Below are 27131 nucleotides of genomic sequence, written 5' to 3'. Positions count from 1 at the left end.
TGTGATCTGTGTTAATGATCCAGGGTTGTCATCTTCTGTCCAGGTTTTAGAAATGGGCCTCTAGACAGTCTGACTGTCCTTTGTGCCATGTCCACAGTCTCTGACATAGTTACATAGTTAGTCAGGTTGAAAAAAGACAGTCCATCCAGTTCAACCTAATATAAATAAATATATATATATATATATATATATATATATATATATATATATATATATATATATATATATATATATATATACAGGGAGTGCAGAATTATTAGGCAAAATTAGTATTTTGACCACATCATCCTCTTTATGCATGTTGTCTTACTCCAAGCTGTATAGGCTCGAAAGCCTACTACCAATTAAGCATATTAGGTGATGTGCATCTCTGTAATGAGAAGGGGTGTGGTCTAATGACATCAACACCCTATATCAGGTGTGCAGAATTATTAGTCAACTTCCTTTCCTTTGGCAAAATGGGTCAAAAGAAGGACTTGACAGGCTCAGAAAAGTCAAAAATAGTGAGATATCTTGCAGAGGGATGCAGCACTCTTAAAATTGCAAAGCTTCTGGAGCGTGATCATCGAACAATCAAGCGTTTCATTCAAAATAGTCAACAGGGTCGCAAGAAGCGTGTGGAAAAACCAAGGCGCAAAATAACTGCCCATGAACTGAGAAAAGTCAAGCGTGCAGCTGCCAAGATGCCACTTGCCACCAGTTTGGCCATATTTCAGAGCTGCAACATCACTGGAGTGCCCAAAAGCACAAGGTGTGCAATACTCAGAGACATGGCCAAGGTAAGAAAGGCTGAAAGACGACCACCACTGAACAAGACACACAAGCTGAAACTTCAAGACTGGGCCAAGAAATATCTCAAGACTGATTTTTCTAAGGTTTTATGGACTAATGAAATGAGAGTGAGTCTTGATGGGCGAGATGGATGGGCCCGTGGCTGGATTGGTAAAGGGCAGAGAGCTCCAGTCCGACTCAGACGCCAGCAAGGTGGTGGTGGAGTACTGGTTTGGGCTGGTATCATCAAAGATGAGCTTGTGGGGCCTTTTCGGGTTGAGGATGGAGTCAAGCTCAACTCCCAGTCCTACTGCCAGTTTCTGGAAGACACCTTCTTCAAGCAGTGGTACAGGAAGAAGTCTGCATCCTTCAAGAAAAACATGATTTTCATGCAGGACAATGCTCCATCACACGCGTCCAAGTACTCCACAGCGTGGCTGGCAAGAAAGGGTATAAAAGAAGAAAAACTAATGACATGGCCTCCTTGTTCACCTGATCTGAACCCCATTGAGAACCTGTGGTCCATCATCAAATGTGAGATTTACAAGGAGGGAAAACGGTACACCTCTCTGAACAGTGTCTGGAAGGCTGTGGTTGCTGCTGCACGCAATGTTGATGGTGAACAGATCAAAACACTGACAGAATCCATGGATGGCAGGCTTTTGAGTGTCCTTGCAAAGAAAGGTGGCTATATTGGTCACTGATTTGTTTTTGTTTTGTTTTTGAATGTCAGAAATGTATATTTGTGAATGTTGAGATGTTATATTGGTTTCACTGGTAAAAATAAATAATTGAAATGGGTATATATTTGTTTTTTGTTAAGTTGCCTAATAATTATGCACAGTAATAGTCACCTGCACACACAGATATCCCCCTAAAATAGCTAAAACTAAAAACAAACTAAAAACTACTTCCAAAAATATTCAGCTTTGATATTAATGAGTTTTTTGGGTTCATTGAGAACATGGTTGTTGTTCAATAATAAAATTAATCCTCAAAAATACAACTTGCCTAATAATTCTGCACTCCCTGTGTGTATATATATATATATATATATATATATATATATATATATATATATATATATATATATATATATATATATATATATATATATATATATATATATTCGTACAATCCCATATACCCACAGTTGATCCAGAGGAAGGCAAAAAAAAAACAGCAGAGCATAATCCAATTTGCTACAGCAGGGGAAAAAAATTCCTTCCTGATCCCCCGAGAGACAATCAGATTTTCCCTGGATCTACTTTACCTATAAATGTTAGTACCCAGTTATATTATGTACATTTAGGAAATAATCCAGGCCTTTCTTAAAGCAATCTACTGATCTGGCCAGAACCACCTCTGGAGGGAGTCTATTCCACATTTTCACAGCTCTTACTGTGAAGAAACCTTTCCGTATTTGGAGATGAAATCTTTTTTTCCTCTAGACTTAATGAGTGCCCCCCTGTCTTTTTTGTGTTGACCGTAAAGTGAATAACTGGACACCAAGGTCACTATATGGACCCCTTTTATATATTTGTACATGTTGATCATATCCCCCTCTTTTCTCCTCTACTCGAGTGAATAAATTCAGTTCCTCTAATCTTTCCTCATAGCTGAGCTCCTCCATGCCTCTTATCAGTTTAGTTGCCCTTCTCTGCACTTTCTTTAGTTCCCCGATATCCTTTTTGAGAGCTGGTGCCCAAAACTGAACTGCATATTCCAGATGAGGTCTTACTAATAATTTGAACAGGGGCAAAATTATACCTCTCCCTGGAGTCCATACTTCTCTTAATACAAGAAAGGACTTTGCTCGCTTTGGAAACTGCAGCTTGGCATTGCATGCTATTATTGAGCTTATGATCAACTAAAACCCCCAGATCCTTCTCCACTAGGGATTTCCCCAGTTGTACTCCCCCTAGCATGTATGATGCATGCATATGCTTGGCCCTCAAGTGCATAACTTTACATTTATCAACATTAAACCTCATCTGACACATAGTCGCCCAATTAGACATAGCATTGAGGTCAGCTAGTAAATTGGAGACATCCTGTAAGGACGTTATTCCACTGCATTGCTGCTGACCATCTTTTCTGCCATGTTCGCAGTCTCTGACCACCTTTTCTGCCATTTATGCAGTTTCTGACCATCTCTTGTATCATGTCTGCAATCTCTGACCATCTCCTGTGTCATGTCAGCAGTCTCTGACCATCCCTTATACCATGCCTGCTGTTTTTTTTTCAAAAACTGCATGATTCAAAGCTCTGTTATTGTGTTTTTCTTTTAAGACAAAAGAGGTTAATTGGTTTGGACAACTGTATGTTAACTGAGTTCATTGCAGTGCTGGCACTTTGAAATAAATATGTTTGCTTTGTGTTGCAGTCTGGGCACTAGGCCTAAAAAAGGTTCGCCATCACTGGTGTGTGTAATAATTATATATATATATTGTACACAAGATATATATCTATATAGATAGATGGATATATATATATGAAATATAACTTCATCTGTGTGCTGCTATTTCATATCTGCTCAGTTGTATTTTGGGGGTAGGTAGACCAAGCTGAGTTGCTTTATCTGTAGGTGGGTTTGGTGAAGTCAAGGACATGGGTGTGCTGTCTGGCATGGATAAGTGAATCTCATGAAAGGCTGAACTTAATTACCGAATTACAGATCCTTTTTTAAATGATTGCTCATGAGTCTGTTTTAAGTCACACAAATGGAGAAGAGTCCCAGGATGCTGTTGAGACCAATGTCTGTCTATAAAAAATCTTGGTTATGTATTATCAGATGACAGACAAAATAAAGGTAACGCAATGCTGCCTTGAGAAGATAGAAATTTGAATAGGTTGGAAAATAAATCTAGATCGTGTATGACCTATTGATACATTTTCCTGTGGAGAGGAACAATTTATGCTATAGGCTTACCTGTAGCATAAAGTTGTTTAAAAAGGGTTTACAACCACTTTAAGATCTACAAAGTAATTTCTGCCCTAGCATTTACAGAATTACATTTTGGAACGTTATAAGATCAAGGATCAGCAACCTTTTTCCACTTAAGGGCCATATTTAAAGTACAGTATGTAAATGCATGGCGGGCTGCATCCACTTGCTTATAAATTAAGATAATAATAATTTTAACATAGTAACAGTACAGGTTTACCTCACTTTATGATGCTTCACTAATACAAAGCTAGTTCACCCTAGGGAGCAATTGGCTGGGATTCAGATTTTACTGCCCCCTCCCCCATCTTGGCACCCAAGGCTGGCTGACGCCAGCCCTTCCAGCCAGCATGGTAGGGAGATGGGGGGGTCCCCATCCCCAGGGCCCCCCCTATTGCAGTGTCCTCTGTCCCCCTTCACATCACTCCAATAGTGTCCTCTGCCCCCCTTTTCTCATAGCAAGTTTCCTGTGCTCCCCCAAGGCAGCGTCCTGCACCCCCCCCCACTGTAGTGTCCTCTGCCCCCTGCACACCCCCCCCCCACTGTAGTGTCCTCTGCCCCCTGCACCCCCACCACTGTAGTGTCCTCTGCACCCCCCCCCCCACTGTAGTGTCCTCTGCCCCCTGCACCCCCCCCCCACTGTAGTGTCCTCTGCACCCCCCCCACTGTAGTGTCCTCTGCCCCCTGCACCCCCCCCCCCCCACTGTAGTGTCCTCTGCCCCCTGCACCCCCCCCACTGTAGTGTCCTCTGCACCCCCCCCCACTGCAGTGTCCTCTGCACTCCCCCACTGCAGTGTCCTCTGCACTCCCCCACTGCAGTGTCCTCTGCACCCCCCCCACTGTAGTGTCCTCTGCACCCCCCCACTGTAGTGTCCTCTGTCCCCCTGCACACTCCCCCCCACTGTAGTGTCCTCTGTCCCCCTGCACACTCCCCCCCACTGTAGTGTCCTCTGTGAATTTTCATTGGCACTGACCGGGCCAGACAATTTGTGATGATGGGCCAGGTGTGACAAACATGCCGTGGGTTGCCGACCCTGGTTGTACATGATATTCCAGGAGTAGCCATTTCATTCCCCTTTTTAAATGTAGAAAAAATTCTGTAGCTGACGCTTAATGGTTTAAGTAAGAATCTCCAAAATTTGTGCCAACAATTTGTTTTTAAGAATATAAAAAATCTTGAAGATAATTTCTTGGCCACAATGAGCATGATTTTATGTCATAAGCCTAGTGATAGAACAAATGATGTTTCTGCTTGGCCAAGCTTTGTTTTATAAGGATCAGCAACCTTATCAGCAGTTGACCCAGAACTATAGTGCTTGTCTGCCAGTAGGAGAACATATGTCACATCTCTGTGCAGACTGCTTCCTGGGCAGCTCCGCTTAATGAAGATTTAATAATGAGTCTGTGCAAGTCCCACACAGCTGAGGGCTTTATCTGGATAGGATCTTGTAACCTGTTAAATATTGGTTTTACACTGTCATTAGTGTACTTATACAGATCTGTTTCTGCTTCTGCTGAAGTTACTAAGAAATGTTAATGGCATTGTTTAATGTGCTTTCCACTTAAACCTTGGCTTGTACATGTAGGTGGTTGTGGATTTATTTTTAAAGTGAACCTGTCACACAACCGGGCAGTTTAAACTGTGCTAGTGATAAAAAAAAAGCATGGGCTAAATGCTATAGGCATAGGCCATCCATTCGCAATCTTTTGAAAAAAGTGGTCTTTTACTCACCTAAGATCATCCTCCATGTCCCTTGCTGGGGCATCTTCTGATTGGAGATCTGCAATCCAGCACTGCAGTCCATATTTCTAACGTTCTTGTACTGCTGCAATTCTGAAGCCTGTAAGAACTCCTCTGGACAGCTGGGCATTCTGATGGGCTCACTACAGTGTTTAGTCAGAGGGTGGTTCGGTTTGTGTGGGGAAAAGTGGGGCAGCTTTCATGAACTATGTAGCTATATTAAAAAATATATATATAAATTATATTATATATATCTCTGCAAGGGTAAAAATGTAATGCATTTCTGTCCTGCTGAATACATCTGTGTCCCCCTGGTTCCCCTTTGTGGACCTCCGCTAGCCGTTGTATAACTACTGTGTCCTTTAGTGATATTGAGGTCATTGGAAGAAGCCATAGTTGTCACTAAAACAGCTGTTCCAAGTGGAGGTTCCCCTCTTTTCCTGCTTTAGTGACAATTCAAATTACTGGTTTCACCCTCACTTTCAGTGTCTATGGTGGTAACCAGGACAAATTGAGAATGTATTTCTTTAAAGGGGAAAACGATAACATTAAAACAGGACAGGGGTAATGACCTCTCGCTGCTCTAAAATCTAAAACTGAAATATTAATTTAATTAGATAAACTTGAGAAAAAAAAACGGTATGCTGTCACAATTGTGTATTAAAATATATACAAAACACTGAAGTTTCAAATCTTGGCTTTTCCGCAGAATGGTTTATTTGACCCAATTTTAACCCATATTCCAAGCATTTCGGTTGGTCATTAAAGCCACCAGTTTTCCTAAATCACCAATAGAAAGACTCACAAATTAGAGTGTGTAGCCAAGCTTGACATTTACAGGAAAGTCCAGCTTTACATATTTCAGCTAACTGTTTTGTAGATCTCTGGGTTTTTCATGCCATGTTCATCACGAAAAAAACAGCAAACAAGTCACCATTTGCAACTGCTTTGGACATAAAGACTTATGCCTTGTACACACAATCAGTTTTCCCGGCAGTAAAAAGTCAGCCAGGGAAAACGGAGAACCTGCTCGGCAGCTTTTTCCCGCTATACACGGCCGGTTTCCCTGGCAGGAAAACTGCCATGACAGCTTTGGTCGGGAAACACGGCCGTGTGTATGATCCACCGCAGTGTTTCCCATAGGGAGAATATAGTCTGGTCAGATGAGATTAAAATTGAACTCTTTGGCTGCCATAATACACACCATGTTTGGAGGTCAAATGGCACCGCACATCACCCCAAAAACACCCCCATACCAACAATGAAGTTTTGGAGGTAGGAACATTATGGTGTGGGGCTGTTTTTAAGCATACGGTACTGGCAAACTTCATATCTTTGAAGGAAGGATGAATGGAAAAATGTACCAAAACATTCTTGATAAGAATTTTTCTTGATAAAAATCTGCTGCCATCTACCAGGATAATAAAGATGAAATGCGGGCGGACATTTCAGCAAGACGATGATCCCAAACACAAAGCCATGGGAACTCTCAATTGGTTTCAAAGAAAATAAAGCTGCTAACATGGCCCAGCCAATCACCTGACTTGAATCTAATAGAAAATCTATTGAAAGAATCAAAGATCAGAGTTCATAGAAGAAGTCCACGGAAACCTTCAAGATTTGAAGCCTGGGCCAAAATCACACCTGAGCAATGCATGCGACTAGTTTCTCCATACAGGAGGGGTCTTGAAGCTGTCATTACCAACAAAGGATTTTCTACATAGTATGAAATGCATTTCAGTTAGTGTGTTCAATACTTTTCCCTGTGTCATTCCATTTTATTACACCTAACTTAATTTCTGAACTTATTTGTTTTGGTTTCTTTGTATGTATGAATTGCATGGGTTGTTGTTGGAATGTGGTGAAAACGTAATGTCCATAGCTCCTTTAGAAATGTATTTACCTAGAATATTGGTGACGCGTTGAATACTTATTTTACCCACTGTATACCATAGTTTGTGGACTGTATAACTTTTCTACAGACTCCATAATATACACATTTTTTGGGTTTTCCCCAAGGAAATGTGACAGAATACATTTTGGCCGAAAATTATGACCTAAACTAAAAGTTGTTCCCCCTGGAATGGGGCTTTGAAAGCCAGACACTGTGATGTATGTAGAAACAATGTTTATATGCATAGAAAATGTCAACAGACGTGCGTACAAAGGTTTGAAAACATGAACCAAGATGGGTAATATTCATGTATGGAACAATACAAACATCAACTGTACAACAAAACATATAACGGAAAAAATGACACTAAAACTCTCCTATGAGTGATGTTCCCTGGTACCCGAGGCGTTTCTGGTATACAACCTACATCACGGGTAACGAGCAGGGGTGAGTGCGGTTAAAATTATTTTTTACTCAAGGAGGGGAAACGCCAGCCGCACGGGGACATATAGGGGCTATTACAGCTGCACACAGGAATTGTTTTGGAGCCATCCACTGATTTTGGTTTGCCTTACTGAAGGTCCCGATAGCGCCACATCCTACCCGCTGAGCCCATATTGCCCTACATTGGAATTTGGGCACCGGTTAATCCCAGAACCTGAATCTATCAGTTTCAAGTTGGTACTGGATTGATGCGCCTCTGTATCCCCATCTCTACAATTTGTTTCTATTAGTCTTTTCATATGGAACCACTCGTATTGAGTAAAAAATAATTTTGACCGCACTCACCCCTGCTTGTTTTTTTTTTCCTTTATATGTTTTGTTGTACAGTTGATGTTTGTATTGTTACATACATGAATATTACCCATCTTGGTTCATGTTTTTAAACTTTTGTACACACGTCTGTTGACATTTTCTATGCAAATAAACATTGTTTCTACATACATCAGTGTCTGGGTTTCAAAGTCCCATTCCAGGGGGAACAACATTTTGTTCTATACTATAGGGATGTGGCCATTACACTGTGTCAAGTGATATGGTGATCACCCCTCTCTTTCAGAAACTAAGAAAAACGTGTGTTTTTTTGTTTTGTTTTGTTCAGAATTTTCTGTCCTTTTATTTTTTGTTAAATAAATGAAAAAAAACAAAACGGTGGTTATTAAATACCATAAAAAAAAAAGCTCTTGTATGGAAAAAATGGTAGTTTGGGTACAGTATTGCATGACTGCCAGTTCACGACACCTGCATCAGAAACGCATGGGAAGTAGGTTATATGCTTTTTAATGGCATAGTTCACACCAGTGCTTGCAATTCTAGTGCGTTCCAGAGAAAAAAGTAGCACATGCTGCATTTTTCCTGCACGGGACTGTACCGGAACACTGTAAAAAGCATCAAAAATTCACCAAAAACGCACTGAAACACAAATGTCCTTATGTAAGGTTAAGAAAAGAGAAGGAAAAAATACATTGGACTGCATCAATGTGCTAAAAACGCATTGGAACGTATCAAAAATGCACATGCAGAAAAACCTCTGGACTGCATCCGGACTGCTGTGGTGTGAATTAGCTCTTTAAAGTGCGACAGCACTGAAAACTCAAAATTGGCCCGGGCAGGAAGTGCCCGGTATTGAAGTGGTTAAAGACCGCATTGCTTTTGCCTCCATCCATATGCATATATGTGCCAGCACAGTGATGGGCTTTAAAGTCTAAGTTTAGCTAAAATTCAAACCATAAAAATCAGCACAAGGGACATAACTTACAGTAGGCATGATGTTTCTCTTGTTCTGATTCTTCCTCTTTCCGTAGAAATCTTCATGTGTCCCAACATTCTTGCCACCATATTGTTCCGTGCAGCGGGGATTAATACAGCTAAGGGGCTGTCAGGAGCTTGATTGTGCCCAACTTTTCTTGCCCGATCCTGCATTCATAGAAGCCACACTACAGCTTCTATGAATGACACGTCATGTATGAATGGGGGACAGGTGGATGATTGATAATTCGCCCCTCCTCATTGGAACAGCTGAAGATTTCTATGAAAAATAAGTTATGTCCCTTGTGCTTATTTTATGTTTTGAATTTTAGCTAAACTTCAGCTTTAGCACCATGCTGCCAAAATGGGTATATACAGCTGATGTTGTAATTTTGTGCTGGGAGCATGTTCAATCCCATGCTCCCATCGCTGTGACTGCTCCTTCTCACATAACAGTGAGTGTCTTATATTTTACTCCCTTTTTAGTCTGTTAAACCATTTAAAGTGTTCGGTTTGTTTAATAAGTGCAAAAAAAAAACTGTAGATCCTGAACTTGTAACTTCCAATGCATTATGCCTAGGCGGTCCTGAAATCTCAGGTAGTAAGATCAGCTATTGTCTGGTGCACCTTTTAGAAAATAGAGAGGTTTGGTAGGTTAAATCAGAAGTGAGCAGATTAGGGTTACAACACTGCTCCTCGGTCAGTACATTACAGTGAGTGAGAGTTGTCACCCGAAGATATGAATTGTGTTGCTAGCAGGATACCAAGGTGGACAAAAAAAAGGGGGGGGGCCTGAAAACAGAAAACTAATGCAGCCGCCAATCCTAAGACTAGTAATATGCAATATGATACATTTCTTGTTCCTGGGTTTAGGTACACTAAAAGCTTTTTTTTTTTTTTTTTTTTAAAGGTAATAAATATTTGTCTACCTATTTGCGTGGTAGTAGAAGTCCTTTTGTTAAAATAGTCCACTGCTGAAATATATAATCCATAAACTGGAATGTAAATGTGTACTGAACATTTTTCTCCCCCAAAATCTACCCAGGCAGTTTTATAATGTGTGCTGCATCTGATAATGGGAGCTGTAAACAAGGCAGCATAATAACACTATGAGAGATTTATGGATTTTAATTTATATTGCTTACTCTATCTCCCATATCAATACTCCGCCATTTTTGGACACATAATAAAGAGTGAAAAATGACATTGTGTTTCTTGTGTGTAAAACTTGTCACCCGTGTCCTGATGCGGTTGAATATTAATATGCTTTCCTTGACCCTTTATAGATTAGGGCTTGACCCAAAGCTACTGGCCAAAATCCTGAACATGAGCTCCGGACGATGCTGGTCAAGTGACACCTACAACCCTGTACCAGGGGTGATGGAAGGCGTGCCCTCTGCCAATAATTACCAGGGTGGATTTGGAACTACTCTTATGGCCAAGGTACATTATTATGCAAATTGTAACACGTTTTTGATTGTGGATAGAAATTCAATGGATTTATATGGTAAGAGAAAGTAAATAAAGTGTTAAATCAATTGTGTGCTCTAAGGTGACCCTTCTTTGAAACAGGTCTCCCTTGAGATGCAGTATATTCTTTGTTTTATCATGAATACTGCTAGAAGGATCCAAATAGGATTGCTTTCTTTACCCTTTGCATTCTGATTTTCTAATGTATACATTGCACTGAAAGAATACAACATGTTTAACAACACAGAAATAACATCTAAATACAGTTTATTTATCAAATGTTTAAAACCGAATACCAGCTTCAGCAAAAAAAGAAATAGAATTTAAAGATAAAAAATAGAAAATTAAATAGAATTTTAAAATAAAAATTTAGCTCCCGATGCCATTTTCACCCCATTGTTGGCCCTGTCCTCTGCAAGGTCACCCACTTATTGGTCAATGATCAGCCCTTTTCTTGTTTAAATGACACTTCCGGTGAACCCATGGCTTTGTGGTTCCACCTGCTTCCCCATACTCCAGAGTTGCACTGCTCTCTACAGAATTTAGGATCCATCTAATGATGAAGAAGAGGATGTGGACTAGAACAAAACACATAGAACAAAGTTGCATATGAAGATTTTCTTTTCAAGGGATGGGAGCTGCCCTAGTAGGAACGGGGGTAAAAGATTATCCCAAGCAAGAGTCACTTTATTACTGTACAAACCCCCATTGTGCTTGCCCTCTATACTATAGAGCAGGGGTAAGAACCTTTTTATGATTACAGACCCCCAGTGGATTGCCCAATATATCCCCATACCCCCTTCGCCAGACTGTTCTAAACATACTGACCAATCCTGTTGGGCACCTGTATGATGTCAGTAGCTTGGCTTTACTTTACATATGCATAGCTAGTATCATCCATGTCTTCATGGACCTTGCTTTGTGCACTGGCGCAAAGGATGGGCCAACTCAATTTTGTACCTGGGGGTCCTCAAGGAATTCTCTTAATTTGCAGGAATTTCCTCACTTCCTGTTTGTCTGTGGAACAGGAAGTGAGGGGAAATCTCTACAATGGCATACAGATGGCACACACAATTTGAGTTCCAGCATTTATACACTCCGCCCTAGCAGCCCAATGTGTACCTTTTCTCCTGTTAGGGTGCTGTCACACTTTTGGTGGAGTGCAGTGCCCTCTGAAGAGTGATCAGTGTTCAGAGGGTATTTGACACGTGAGGAGGAGATCTATCGCCTCCTGTATTAACCCCTTTAAGCCACATTACCATGTCTCTATGGTGTGCATTCCACATCCCCATTGAACTTACAGTGGATGTAACCCAAATCTTTTTTTTTTATTAAGGCTTGTACAGTATAGATTTCATGTCATCTGTGCCCAGTCTTGCCACGAAGAGTTATTTATTTATGTAATGAGCCGGAGAGAGGCATTCTGTGTACTTCCCATCCCCCCTCCTTTTCTTCTCCAGCTTTCCCAGGATTGGCTGCTCCACACCTCAGCATGATTGGGCATGCTGAAGTCATGTGGAGACCTTTCTGGGTTTTGACTGGATGTTAATGATCATAGCAGAAGTTCAGTGTAAGAAATACACAGGAGAAAATGCACGTTGACAAGGGAAGTGTAGAGGTGGGCGGGGAATCCGACATCACAACTCCACCCACCGAGCTCCAGAGAACAGACCCACCCACAGAATCTGCATTTTTTTGGGTCTCATAACAGACAGAGGGGAGACATTTGACAGGTAAGGATACATGCAGTTGGCATGTATATCCTTATAGATCAGCACTATGGCATGACAGTAGTTTAGAAAGGATGAGAGTGGGTTTACATCCAATTTAATGGGAGAGTTTGAAAAGTGGTATTGCTTGTCAAGCTCTACACCCTTAGTTAAAAACGGAGCATCATATGAACAACCCCCTTCAGCTGTAATTTTTAGCATCGGTCTAAAAGAGGCCATGTAGCCTTCAGAAACCTCTTCAGCTTTTGAGAGGGTTGGATGTCGATGTCCCCTGCTGCACACCATAGTTCCATCCTCTGCCCACTATGTCATTGCCGAAGGAAGAACATCTAGTGCACAGTAGGAGACTTGGGCAACCAACACTTGTGTTAAATGCCAGATAAAGAATGAGGGGTCCCAGGGATTCCCCACGGTTCCCGAGGCTCCTACAGAGAGAGATGGGCAGGGAGGACTATACCGGTACGGTAAAAATTTGGTTGTGAAACAACCAGGATAAGTCACATTAGTTAAATTGTAAAAAAAAATGTATTCACATAAATACATTGAACAGAATAAAAAAACAAAACATTAAAACAACAATACAGACATGTTTGACCACAATCCGGTCACCGGTTGTGCAATCCCTTATGAACAGGCAAGAGGGGGTCACGGTGAGGCAGTTGGGGTCATGAGACAACAGTCTCTTGGTCTCTACTAGTTTCGCGACCTCAATTTGTCGCTTCGTCAGGAGACAGTCTAAAATGTAATGCAAGATAAAAATCACAATGCCAGATAGAGAAAAGATGGAAGAAATGGGCTGCTGAAGAGGTGAATACAGACGTTGTTCTACAGGGAGGCACATTGAGGTAATGCAAGTAGTGTGGAGAAAACAAAGGACAACTCTACATTTTTTTACAGACTTTTACCAAACATATGACAAAATGCTTCCATTGATATGTTAAATGTACCAAAATGGCGCAAATTAGAGAATGTCATTGTTAGTGTTTATACACTGTACTTAGATCCAGCTATACAAAATTAGCTGCTAGGTATTTCCTTGTGCTGGGTGCACTTACTTGCCTGTATGGTCTATAGAAAAATGTAAATAAGAGCTATAAATTATCAGTTATCGAGCCTCACAAATCATATATATTTCCATTCAAGAATTTTACTTTCTATTGATCTGCTGTACCATGTTAAATGATTTGTACATTTCAGCCTGAAAAGACCTTTTTTCAGCCGTTCCCCTGATTTTAACCAATAAGCAAAATAATTTATTTATTTTTTTCAAAAAAGGAAACTGTTTAGTTTGTTCCACCTGTGTTTTAAAATGTCCTTTTTGATTTACAGGATCTTGGTTTGGCCCAGGACTCCGCCACAAACACGAAAACCCCAACACCTCTGGGATCTCTATCGCATCAGTTATACAGACTTATGTGTGCCAAGGGCTATGCCCAGAAAGATTTCTCATCCGTCTTCCAGTTTTTACGTGAAGAAGAAAACTTGTGAACAGATTTTGAAGATCTTTACAAACACTATTTTTGAATCCATGTTAGGTACATAAGCAAAGGAAAAGTTAAAAGGTTGTATGTTGGTGAGGAAGTCTTTGTAGAAGTGAATATGTGGTCTCAGACAGGACATCCTTATTGTCAAAACAAAGTGGATGGTAAAAGTGAAGAAGCAGCTGCTAAGTTGTTGGTTGGAAATGCCCAGACACCATTACATGTCTCTACTCCTCTCTGCATCTCAAGTTTTTAAGGCCATAATAAGCTTGAACTTTGGGTCATGAGTCGGGATCTTTTTCTATAGCTGTAATTGTCACTGTATCATGCAGTATTTGAGGAAGATGATGTTTCTGTGCTTCAGCAATAACCACCTGTTACAATATTGGATTTATTCAGTAAGGCAGTGCAAAGTGTTGTAGCCCCCAGCAGCAGATCAGATTTGAGAACAATAATCAGATTGGGTAAGAGGTGATTTGGGGTTACTTGGTATGAGATCATGTACTAGGCTCTGCTGTTTGGACTGCTTTATTGGATAAACCTGTATGATGATTTTTTTTATCTGTCATGATTTAGAGACAATAGCGGATATCGTTCTGCAAGCTACTGTGAAGAAATGAGCCTATACTTTTAAGATACTTTGATACTATGTTTTGTCTGTTTAGCTCCAAAAATTAACACTTATACACAGAGGAAGGTATGATTTAATAATTGTGAACCAAGATCCAGAACTTTTTATGTGAACCCTTAATAAAACATGGTAGTATAATGCATTTTATGGTGGCGTTTTGTTGTTCTTCTTTTTTGTTTTGTTTTGTGTATGTGTTGTGTATTGAAGCCTAACTGTAGGAGTAGATCCCTTGAGGGTTTTGAAATGATCCAGAACTGTATAATACAAATATTTTTTTGAGTAGTCAACTTTTACATCATTTGTGGATCTCGTCATACCACACTTTCTCCAGAATAGTATTTTCCTCTCTGTGGGGCAGGTGCATAAAGGTCTTCCAAGCCCAATGCAACACCAAGATAATGTGGTATTCTTTGAGGTTGATTTACTAGAGCCAAATAGGCTGTTCAATTTGCAATGGGATTTCCTCTTTGCTTAAAGCGGTTGTAAAGGTTCATATTTTATTTTCTAAATAGGTTCCTTTAAGCTAGTGCATTGTTGGTTCACTTGCCTTTTCCTTCCATTTCCCTTCTAAATGTTTTTTTTCTTTGTTTGAATTTCTCACTTCCTGTCTCTCCTCAGTAAGCTTTCCACCATCATCTGAGCGGTGGAAAGTCATTTAGAACAGCTTACTGAACTCCTTACTGAGGAGAAACAGGAAGTGAGAAATTCAGACAAAACACAGAAAAAAAAACATTTAGAAGGGAAATGGAAGGAAAAAGTAAGTGAACCAACAATGCACTAGCTTAAAGTAACCTATTTAGAAAATAAAAAACAAACCTTTACAACTCCTTTAAGGAATGAGATAAAACTCTGCTGAGTTATACCATCCATTCACATGCAAGCAAAAAACATTTTACAACCGTCACAAGTGGCATACCTTCTACAAGAGAAGATTATGCATAGAGATTAAAAATCTCACTATGCCATTTTCATGGGTCTCATACCTACTGTGCAAGGGCACTTTGATTATTCCGAACATGGCTATATTCTACTTTTTTACATGTTGTTTTTTTTGTCTCCTGAAAAGTTTACAAAAATTACAGCATGTTTTACCTGAAATTGTAACCTGAGCATTGATGCTTGTACACCCCTGCCTCTTCAAGTTAGTTTTCTCAGCACAATTTTTTACTTTGAGTATCTGTTGTTATTATTTAAAGTCGGTTCTCTGCTTTACACTAGATTCACACCTATGCGGATCTGCAAGCCGCATTTTGCATGGACACGGCAGCTCATTCATTGAGAAGGGCTGCCGTGTCTACCAAAATGCAGGAAAAAGATCCCTGCATCACTTCAGAAATTGTAGCTCGCACGGGAAGTGCATGTGCAGTTCCCAGTGCGGGTGTGATTTCCAGGGCATGGGGCATGCCATTGGGATTAATGCATGCATCCAGAGCATTTTTTTTTGTGGGTGGTTGCGGCAGCGGGAACCTAGCCTTAGACCCGATCTTTAAATTGGAGAAATTACTATCACCAAGTATTTTTCCTGGTTATTTAAACCCAGAGACATCTTTATGGAATATTCTCTTTTTATTGATATACATTTTTCAAGTTAACCGCATTAGAAATAAGCATCTCCACTTTACATTCCCATTCATATCCAAAACATACATTCCCACCCCCCCTCCCCAAAAAAATTCAATGAAACCCGTACCCCCCCCCCCCCCCCCAATCTCCCTCCTTTTCTCGCACCTCCCCCCACTAGACTCAGTCATTTATAGATCCCATCACATACTCCTATCTGTTTTCTCGTGGAGCTCTATCCTCTCCTAGTCTCCCCGTTCCCCTTAACACTCTAGCAGCATCATATATTCCAATGATTTTTTAAACTCTAGCCATTTTCCCTATATGCTGTTATATATTTGTATAGAGTGTTCACTTCTGTGTATTGTTTCTTCTATTGATCTCAACCAGTCTATCTTTACTAAACCCACAGACATCTAATACAAAATGGCAGTATGACCAATAAACCTTAGTCAGAAAATGGGGATCAATGCATTTCTGCATTTTTATAAAAGCAACATTTCCAATCCAAAAAGCTGCTTTCCATAACTTAAACTTTTAAGGGAATATTATCATCAATGACAACAAAACAGAAATCAACTATATGCAAAATAGATTACCGTGGGTCTAAAGTTTAAAGGGCCAAAAGTAAAATCTATGGGGTGCATACCAAACATTAAACAAAGTATTAGAAAAGCACTTTCAAGTAATATAAAATCAAGGGAACACTTTAATCATTTGAAGTTACAAAAAAAAAATGTAAATAGGAAATCAGGATTGCAAAAATTCAAATCAAACGACAGGTTGCAATAGGGAGACAACCCCCTAAAACTTCTTTAAATGTAATAGTAAACCGATCAAATCTAAGCTTGTTTAGTCCCTTACAAGAACACTTGCCATTAATGACTGGAGACAAAGCAAAGGCAAATTTATCAAATACTTTCTTCGACTGTATTAAAAGGAAGACTGTGGAGCTCATGTTGATCATATGGTTACTATTATAAGAGTCTCAAATGAACAACAGTGGCTTGAAACAGTTCGACAAAATAAAGGTGAATATTGCACCTGAAACACATGGATTACACCAATGTGTCCAAAATATTATTTTAAAGCCATTTCCACTGATTTCTTACCCTTTTATTGATTGGCTTTGTATGGACTGATGCAAAGTCAATATGGTGCCTGAGGGGATCAATGTCTTTTCCAAGTAACTAAAGGCCTGTTAGTTTTAACTTCTGTTGTCGAAGAGAGTTTGATAAAAGACCACATAGAAGAGCTTTTTTAAAGTAAAAACACGGATTCACAAAATACCAAAGTTGTCAAACAAATCTACTTTCTTTTTATGAGGAAGTAAACAAAATTCAAAGGAACATCTGTGGGCATAGTATACTTGGAATTTGCAAAAGTGTTTGACGGTTCCCCACACATGGCTTTTGTACTGTATAAGTTAAAGTAATACTAAAGTATGAGGGCACCCGAGCCGCGGCTCCCTGTGTCCATTCATACATGGAGCCGTGGCCCGACCCTGCCCCCTTCTCTTATTGGCTCACTGACCTTGACGGTAGCGTGAGCCAATGGTGCTACGCTCCTCTCTCTCCGCCAATGAGCAGGGGAGTCCCGGACAGCCAAGTCTCTCATGCAACATCCTATGCATGAAGGTGAAAAAACACCTTGCACTGTCCGGAGCCCCCATTTTACTTACCTGAGCCCCGAATTTCCGAGGGCACGATCCCGCGTCATTCTCCCCATGCCTGATCGGCTCTTCATTGGATAGATTTTTAGCAGTGCAGCCATTACAAGATAATTAACTGCAAAATTACAAATTAGACATGGCAAATTCTGTTAGACTGCATACGTTGGCGATCGGTCCCAATATATCATAAATTAGAGCTACATAAGAGAGAAAAGATGTAAGAAATTTAGTAAAATGGGACAGGTGAAGGATAGAGGCAAGCTGAGAAAGTAGAGGTTAGGAAAAGGAGAAGAGGGATGGTCTTGACTGCAAACTGAGGTAATTTGTCTCTAATATAAACAATCAAAGGTAAGCATAGGAGATGTTAAGTCCAGGTAAGAAGAAGACTTACAGTGGTTCTAAAGGCTTTCTATGCATTAAGTTAAAAAGAACCTTCTGCGTGCATCTCGGCATAGGCTAGGGACCCCAGAAGAGGAGATTTGTGGCTGCTCTGTGCAAAACCATTGCAGGGAAATATAACGTTTGTTCTTTAAAAAAAAAAATGTAATCCTTTACAATCACTTTAAAGGCAAACCAACTGACCAAAATTTTTTAGTAGAGGCTTTGCTAATTTTAGACACAAGATGTAAAATCCTCCATCAGACATGGGTGGTCAATGCATTGGAACTAGGGTTGTCCTGATACTGATACTAGTATCGGTACCGATACCGAGCATTTGCCCAAGTACTTGTACTCGGAGCAAATGCTCCGATACTTCACCCGATACCTGAGCAGTCAGGGTGATCAGTGCTGTGGAGGAGTTACAAGCACTGATCACCCTGTATGGATTTAAAAGTATGACAGCCGGTCCTCTCTCTCAAACCCCCTGCTGCGGCTTTCAGCGGTGATCGGTGCTTCTCTCCCACACACGATCACCGCTGACTGTCCCCTATTCTCCTCCAGTTCCCATCCGTCCTTCTCTATGCTGCTCCATGCATCTGTCCCCCCTCTCTCCTCCGTGTCCCCCTCCGTGCATCTGTCCCCCTCCATGCTGCTCCGTGTCCCCCTCCGTGCATCCGTCCCCCTCCATGCTGCTCCGTGCATCTGTCGTCCTCTCTCTTCCGTGTCCCCCTCCGTGCATCTGTCCCCCTCGGTATCTCAGGATGGAGGTAGGAGCCGGTAAACCCGGCTCCTTCGTTTTCTGAATGGACAGAGTCAGTGATCACTGACTCTGTCCATTCTCATAACTGCAACATTGTAACCTCCTGTGATTACCATGTCTCAGTTAATGAATGAAGAGAAGCTGCTGTCTTCTCTCCTTTCATTTTCAGTGCAGCTGAGTCTGCTGAGAAAGGGACTGGGGAATATGTGTCCCTACTCCCTTTCTCTGTCTCAAAGGGAGATGTCAGAGGTCAACAGGGCTGATAAAAAAAAAAAAACTTGCAATAAATAATTTAAAAAAATTTGTAAAAAATATTAATAAAAGAAGTATTGTAAAAAAAATACATAAAATGTAAAAATAAATAATAATAAAAAATAATAAATACTGACACGTGCCACTTTCACATGAGATTAAATTCAAAGTATCGGTATTCAGTATCTGCGAGTACTACTGATTAGAACCTTGGGGGTATTAAATACAGTAAGTCCCCTACCTATGAACGAGTTCAGTTTTGTAAATTGAACTTGTTTGTAAGCCCAGCGATGATCAGTGTTTCCTGTCAGAACACAAAGGCAAAGCATGGGAGATTGCTGCACCAACATTGCTTGTGTTAGTACAGTCACCTGCCAGTTTTTTTTGTTCAGCCCACTGAGTTGAATGAAAAAAAAAAACTGAGTGTGTACCCAGATTTACAGGACTGGACATGCGAATAAGGGACTTACTGTAAATGTTATGTAATATGCTGGTTTAGGTTCACATCTATGCATGTTGCTTTTGAGCATTTCTGCAGTGCTTTTAGCTGTGCGTTCCATGTTTTTTTTTTTTTTTAAAGCGATTTCTATGCATTTGTGTTATGTTTTTTTTGGGGGAAAATTTGTTGGGCAGATTTAAAAACACAAATCGGGGCGAAATCGTAGTAAAAACGCACTGCATCCTCTTCTGCATCTTCTCAATTGAAGTTTATTGAACCAAAAAAGCACTGTTTTGGGTTTAAAAAAGTCCCTGACCCTTTCCAAAAATGCAGAAGCACAAACATGCATTGATGTGAATGTGTCCCATAGGAACCCATGATAAAAAATGTCCTGTGTTTCTGCAAAAAGCCTGAAAAAAAAGCTTTGGTGTAAATGGAGCTTAAATAAGCCTATTGGTTGTTCTGTACAATGAAACAATATATACCATGGTACATCGCATGAATGGCATGAATAGCGACTTCTTTGCGCTGCAGCCTCTCCAAAACAATGGCGATAGTGGTGATGATTCTCTTAGCGTGATTTAGCTTGAGAATTATGCCAACGGAATATCAATTTGTAGGTAACGTATTCTGTTTTAGAGGAAAATATGTGAGAGTTGTAAAATACCCACTTTTTATGTAATTTTATTTGTATATGATAATGTTTCTCCCATTGAAAAAAAGATCTGGTTGGTTGATCTAGGTGTGTCAAGATCCTGTAGTTGGGATAAACATCCTTTTGGTTTGTCCATGGAAGAAGAGATGCATTCAACCAAAGTCAACTCTTGGATTTGGGTAGCAGCGGATATATTGTGTAAGTTGAGCATAACTTGCACAATCTATATCCATAGGCAGGAACATCTGTTATAAACCTATTTATACGAAATCTAGAGTTTAGGATTAAAAGTAAAATTATGGAATAGACTCCCTTAGTAAATATTTCTAGCCAACTCACTTGATTGTTTTAAAAAAAAAAAAAAAGCATTTCTAAATGCACAGTATAGTATATAACTGCCTAACATTACAAAATATGCTTGTTCTATTTAATATCTGGTTGCCTTAGGGGACCAGGAAAGAGTTTTTCTCCCTGGTGGAGTAAATAGAACCAAGCTTAAATCTGGGTTCACACTATTATGAATTGGTTGCGGGATCTCCGCATCCAATTCGCAACCACAGGAGATTGTGACCTGCTCTCTATGGAGCCGTTCACATATCTCTGATGTGGCTCCGGTGTGTCTTTGGGTCTCTTTTAGGTCCAAATTCAGGCTAAAATTCGGTCTGAAATTGGACCTGAAATGGCGAATCAGGACGCACAGGACCCCTGCTGGGAGCCGCATCGGCATTAGGTGTGAACGAGGCCTATGGGACTTTTGTTTTTGCCTTCCTCTGGATCAACTGTGAGTATTGGGTTCTGTATATGGAGGTTTTCAATTTTTTTTTTAACCCAACTATCTACATAAAAGGTTGTAGCTGTAGACCTATATTGAAAATCATAAGGCCTCTTTCACATGGCCAGACTCCGTTTTCATCATCAGGGGATCACCTGTTTGCTGATCCCCTGCTAATCCGAGCAGAGTGGGCATATGACAGGTCTGTGTCTGCTCAGTTTCTACATACTGAGTCCACTTCACTCTGTGGGTGGCTGGGTGTAAATGGACTCCGCTATTCGTTTACACCCAGCGGCTCTGACTGTTTTTTTTTTTGGATCGGATTGGGGGTAGGCAGGGGTAAATTGAAAAAGTCAGTTTACACAAACTGTACGGTTGTGTGAAAGGGGCCTTAGAAATATTATAAGCTGTTTTGTTACACATTAGCACATTTAACCTCAGAGTTTTTACCCACTTGCAGACCGGCCACAGCGTGAAACTACAGTAAACAAGTAAATGTAAACAAGGCAAATCCCCATTCTGACAGGAGAGAACACAGTCATCTTGTATTCCTGCTAAGCAGGAACGTGGATCTCTGTGTTCATCTAGTGAGTCCATCCCCCACACAGTTAACAAGTACCCCCTAGGGACACACTTAACTCTGATCGCCCCTGGTGTTAACCCCTTTCCTGCCAGTGTCATTAGTACAGTAACAGTGCATGTTTTTTTTAGCACTATTCACTGTAATAATGTCACTGTTTCCCAAAAAAGTGTTAAGTGTCCGATTTGTCTGCCGCAATGTCGCAGTTCCACTAAAAATCGCTGATCGCCGTCATTACTAGAAAAATAATTAAACAAATAAAATTGTCCCATCGTTTTGTAGACGTGATAACTTTTGTGCAAACCAATCTGCTTACTGGAGCAGAATACATATTGGCCTAAATTGAATTGATGAGCAAATTTATATAGCACAAAAAATAAAAACCGCAGGAGGTGGTCAAATACCACCAAAATAAATCTTTATTTGTGGGGAAAAAAGGACATCAATTTAATTTGGGTACAACAATTGTCAGTTAAAGTAACGTAGTGCTGTATAAAAAATAAATGGCCTGGTCATTAAGGGGGTGAAACCTTCTGGGGCTGAAGTGGTTAAAAGTGGGCGCGGCTACAACAGGCAGTTTGTTTTTTTATTATAAATGTGCACGATAAACAGTATTGGAAGGTTTACAGTGTAATCACACATGCATGTTTATGCAAGGATAACATTTAAACCCCACCACTCTGTTGTTGCCATGGGGCTATTTTTCCTCTATTGGAATTACTGCATAAGACCATGTGAACCATTTTTGGTCTTATTTGTGGATCAATTAGAATGCTATTCATGGAATGCAGAGTTGAAGTCTGCACTGGAGTCCAGTTTTCCCAAAGGGTTGAATTGTATGCTAAATACAAACATGTATTTATTTATTATGCAAGATGTGTGGAGCAGCTAATTAAAAGATATTGCCAAATTCCAGTTGTTAACAAATGTGTACTTCCTGCAGCAATGAGAGTAAAGATAATGTTTATGATAAGTCCATTATTTTTATTATTTATTATTTTTTGTGTACATAGCTTTTGACCTTCACTTGTTTTATGAATGATATGCCTGATGTTCGTTAAACATTTTAGCTAAACGATTACTGTCAGTGATAAGTTTGCAGTCAGCATCATGCTTGCTGCATGTTTTGAAAAGCAGTCTTCTAGAATATAGAGCATATACTGTGTGTGTGTGTGTGTGTGTGTGTATATATATATATATATATATATATATATATATATATATGATATAGATAGACTGACCATGACACTTTGCTTGATACCGGTCTGAAATGTTTCATATCCAGACTTGTTTGATTCATTAAAGAAAAGGAAATGCAAGAAAAAACAAAACCGTGGAGCATTAGGTCCCGCACATACGCAAACAGCGACCGTCCCACACATGAGCTATCACCTCGGATGTCAGATCATGAACAGTAATTCTAGAACAAGACCTCTTGTGTAAATCTAAAGTGGTGACCTGTAAAGCCTTTTAAAGCATCACCTATGAATAGTAAAATTTACGTAGTTTGATGCCGTAGCATGGGCAATTTTAAAGCGCGGCGTGTTTGGTATATATTTACGCGGTGTAACATTTTTTATATTTTACCAAATAAATTGCGTTATGAATTTTTATTTTTTTTTGCATTAAAATTCAAAAGTGTATTTTTTCCAAAAAAAGTTGCGATTGAAAAACACGCTACATAACACCATCTGACATTAAAAATTGCAAAACCCGCAAATTTATTCTCTAGGACCTCTGCTTTAAAAAAAATATAATGTTTGGAGGTTTTAAGACATTTCCTAGCAGAAAATCCAGATTGTTGCATGTAAACAATTTATTTTATTTTTTTCCCAGCATTTTCCTGTGATTTATTTTTTCAGGGTGGAACTCCACTTTAAGGGACAAGGGCCTTGTGTAATGGTAAAATCGGAGGGCTTATGGTGAAACTTTTAAGGCTATTTTATAAAAAGGGGGTGACCAGATATCCACCCCCATTCCAGAGAATGAAGACAGGGATACATTGGTACCCTTTGCCCATTTCCACAAAGGATTAAAAGAAAAAAAAATCACCAACACCAATTAAAAATCACAACACCGACACCAAAAAATGCAAACAGTTACAGGCTTTCAAAATAAAGTTTAATATTTTCCCTAGAAGTAAATTTAGGATCAGTCATTGCATCCAGGGATATATTTGTCAATCAAGCTATCTAGGAGTGTAATGCACATCATTTATGATAGCCCAATGATCTGTGCGTCATTAAATGGCAGATTACCAATTTAATGTCGGTATTCCCAGGTGACCTCATTGGCCAAATCTGGTCAATGACATCCCCTAGAAATCCTGGCAGTAATATAGCTGTGGGGAGTCTGTTGCTTAGAGGTGCGCATGTGTATTTACAGCCTACCTGAATTCTGTCACCATTGACTTCAATAGTGTTGGTATTTGAGTTTGGAGTATGGCTTTATGGCTCTATTGGCCAAACTGCTAACGAATTGAACAATGATGTGTTCGTGCAACACTAGACAGGAACCATGGAATTGGTCCCCAGCCTTTCCTAACCATAATTAATCAATTCAGTTTTAATCATTTATGTACTTACTATTCAGTATATTTCTGTGGCTAGCACCTTGCACTGCTGAGGTTCACCATGCAAACTATTTACGTGGAGTTATGCCTGTTATTCCTTTTGTATGTATAGGTTTTATTTTGAAACAATACTGATTAGTAGGTTAGCTGGCCTATGACCAAATTGGCTGTTGAGTAGGCTTGTTTGTGAGTCCTAATAAAAGAGGTTCAGGGAACTTGGCGTTTTGTGTTAGGTTTATATTGGTGTTGCTCCAATACCGGTGTTGGTGTTGATACTAAGCATTTTTCAAAGGCTAGCTCCACCTTTAGCAACATGTTACTCCTGTATTTAGGGTGTAACATTTTGCTGAGCACAACAACCCTCACAACCCCTAAACACCCCTCCCCGACCCTTGTGACAGTGGGCACGAGTTTCTCTCCGCAGAAGCTGCTATCTCAATTAAAAATGTTACCACTGTGCCGGGCTCGGCACTCAGTCACGTCATTGAATGAATGAATGAATGAAAACTTATATAGCGCAGCACATGCGAACTTAATCGCCTCTGGGCGCTTGTTGTTCCTGTCTCCTTTGGTATCAAAAGAGATGAGTCTTGATCTTTCTCCTGAACGTCAAGTGATTCTCCTCCAACCGAATGCTGGTTGGTAAAGCGTTCCATAGTCTAGGCCCTTGGACCGCGAATCTCCTTTCTCCTTTGGACTTGTATCTGGCTTTGGGTATCTGGAGGAGATTTTGATTGGTGGATCGCAAACCGCGACTGGGATTATGAGCTTTTATTTTTTCGCATAGATAATGGAGAGCATTCCCATAGATACATCTATGCGTTAGACAGAGTGCTTTAAAAGTGATTCTGTCTTTTACTGGTAACCAGTGAAGGGCTCTCAGTGAAGGTGAGATTGATTCTCAAGGTTTTTTCCCAGTCACAAATCTAGCGGCCGTATTTTGAATGACTTGTAGACGAGCGATTTGGTACTTGGGGAGTCCGAGGTAAAGGCCATTTGCATAGTCCAATCTTGAGTTTACAATAGCTCCCACCACGACCGCGATGTCTTCCTTGGGAATAAAAGGAGTAAGTCTGCGTAGTAGGCGCAGCACATGGTAAGATCCGCTGACTACTGACCCTATTTGTGCGTCCAATGTCATGTGAGAGTCAAAGATGACCCCGAGACTTTTGACTTTGGCGCTAGGGGTGATGATTTTGCCCAGAATGGGCGGGGGGATCCAAGTTGTTGTAGGTTGATTCATACGCTTGGCGTGAAACAGGAGAAGTTCTGTTTTCTCTCCGTTGAGTTTAAGATAACTCTTTGTCATCCAGTCCTCTATCAAAGAGAGGCATGTCTCTAGATTGAGGTGATGATCCTTTTTATTGCAAATGCGGAAATATAGTTGCGTGTCGTCTGCATATGAGTGGTAGAGCAGTTTTTGACTGCTAATAATCTCAAAAAGAGGGCGAAGATAGATGTTGAATAACACCGGCGACAGAGGGGATCCTTGAGGGACTCCGCACGATAATGTGCGTTTCTCAGAAGTGAAAGGTCCTAACTTCACTATTTGTGATCGGTTTTCTATTGCAGAGATCTCTGAATTAATGAACTACAAGTCCTGTTTTCCACCTCAGAAGACAGACTTGGTTCTCCATTGACCATGAGTATGCTGATCACCACACTCGTAGTCTACTGTCACTTCCAGCAGCTCAGTAAGCAAAAGCTGATGCAGCACCTTGCAAGCTCCTATGTAAAATAAATAAATGCAAATTAATTTTCATTATCTGCAAAAACATGTATTTTTTTTTTTAAAGGAAGATACCTTCCATTAATTACAGAACTTGTTACTTTTGTAAATTGATGAATCAATTCAAGGTTGGGCTATGTGTTTTATGGGAGCCCCCCCCCCCCCCCCCCCCGCTACTTCAGGACCATATGTGTTAAATCAATTGTTTCATAGCGCTGATTGCAATCAAAGAAAAAAAAACAAAGATCCTCATTTATTCCAAAGAAAGGAAAAAAATACAATAATCACATATTCAAACAGAGCACCATGTGTTTCTCCTAAAGTTATTTGTGGGTTTTTCTTTGTATCCTGATCAATTATTCTGTAAGTTGTGGCTGCAATTTTTCTTGGTCTACCTGACCATCGCTTGATATCAAGAGATCCCTAAATTTTCCACTTAAGTGATTCAACAGTACTGACTAACATATTCAAGGCTTTTGTTACCTTTTTATATCCCTTTCTGATCTTTATAAAGTTCCATTACCTTGTTACATGGGTCTTTTGATAGTTCTTTTCTGCTCCCCGAGGCTCTGTATCTAGTCTGCTCTGTGTATCCACAAACTCATTCACTATACACAAACACTAATTGCAATTTAAAAAGCCACAGATGTGGAAAATTAACCTTTAATTTCCATTTTTACCTGAGTGTGTCAAATTGTGTGTCTGTACCAAGGCTAAACATTCCAGGGTATGAAAACTTTTGATCAGGGCAATTTGGGTGATTTCTGTGATGATTTAAAAGGGTGCCAAAAAATACATTGGGGCTGCAGACGCTTACATTTTCCTGCTATCCATTAAAATGCATCACATTGAGATTAATGTTAGCTTTGAACTCAAACGTATTTACTAGGGCTCGAAGAAGAGACAGGGGTAGCATTCAATTTATGTTTGGGGTGTGGCCAAGATCACAGAGCTCTTGCATAGATCCTCCAGTGATTCTTTTACTGGCTCTGTTGCTGCTCAGCTCTGTGCAACATTGCATTTCTTGTGAGCCCCCTGCAAAGCAGACCTGTGAGAACCATGAAGAAGCTGCAGTCCTGTTGAGCCAAGTACCCTGATGCCTCCCAGATTCACTTATAAATGCGGTTGGGAGACTGCTTCCTATTACTTCAATAAAGACCAGTTGGGTTGTCTGAAAAAGGAAGTGATTCAGCTACAGTACCACTCAAAATCTTTGCTGTGCCAAATATCTTATTTAGAAAACTAATTGAAAACCCTAACAACCAACAATTAAATTGGAGAATTGCAAAATCCAAAAGGTGGTGAGCTAGTGTCACCCAATAAAATATTCCCTTCGTATACTCTT

The 27131-nt window shown here is 40.1% G+C and overlaps 1 protein-coding gene across 1 annotated transcript in view; it reads left to right on the top strand.

Moving 5' to 3' along the window:
* HIBADH (3-hydroxyisobutyrate dehydrogenase) overlaps positions 1-14556 on the top strand; it is a 201105-nt gene extending 186549 nt beyond the window's left edge. The window contains exons 7-8 of the mRNA XM_040352920.1: positions 10389-10545; positions 13632-14556. Of these exons, the coding sequence (XP_040208854.1) occupies positions 10389-10545; positions 13632-13790 (316 nt within the window). The 3' untranslated portion in view covers positions 13791-14556. The remainder of the gene's footprint in view (positions 1-10388; positions 10546-13631) is intronic.
* Positions 14557-27131: the final 12575 nt, after the last annotated feature.

The sequence above is a fragment of the Rana temporaria genome, chromosome 5 (assembly GCF_905171775.1).
Source record: "Rana temporaria chromosome 5, aRanTem1.1, whole genome shotgun sequence".
NCBI lineage: Eukaryota > Metazoa > Chordata > Amphibia > Anura > Ranidae > Rana > Rana temporaria.
This window is presented reverse-complemented; position numbering and strand designations above follow the sequence as displayed.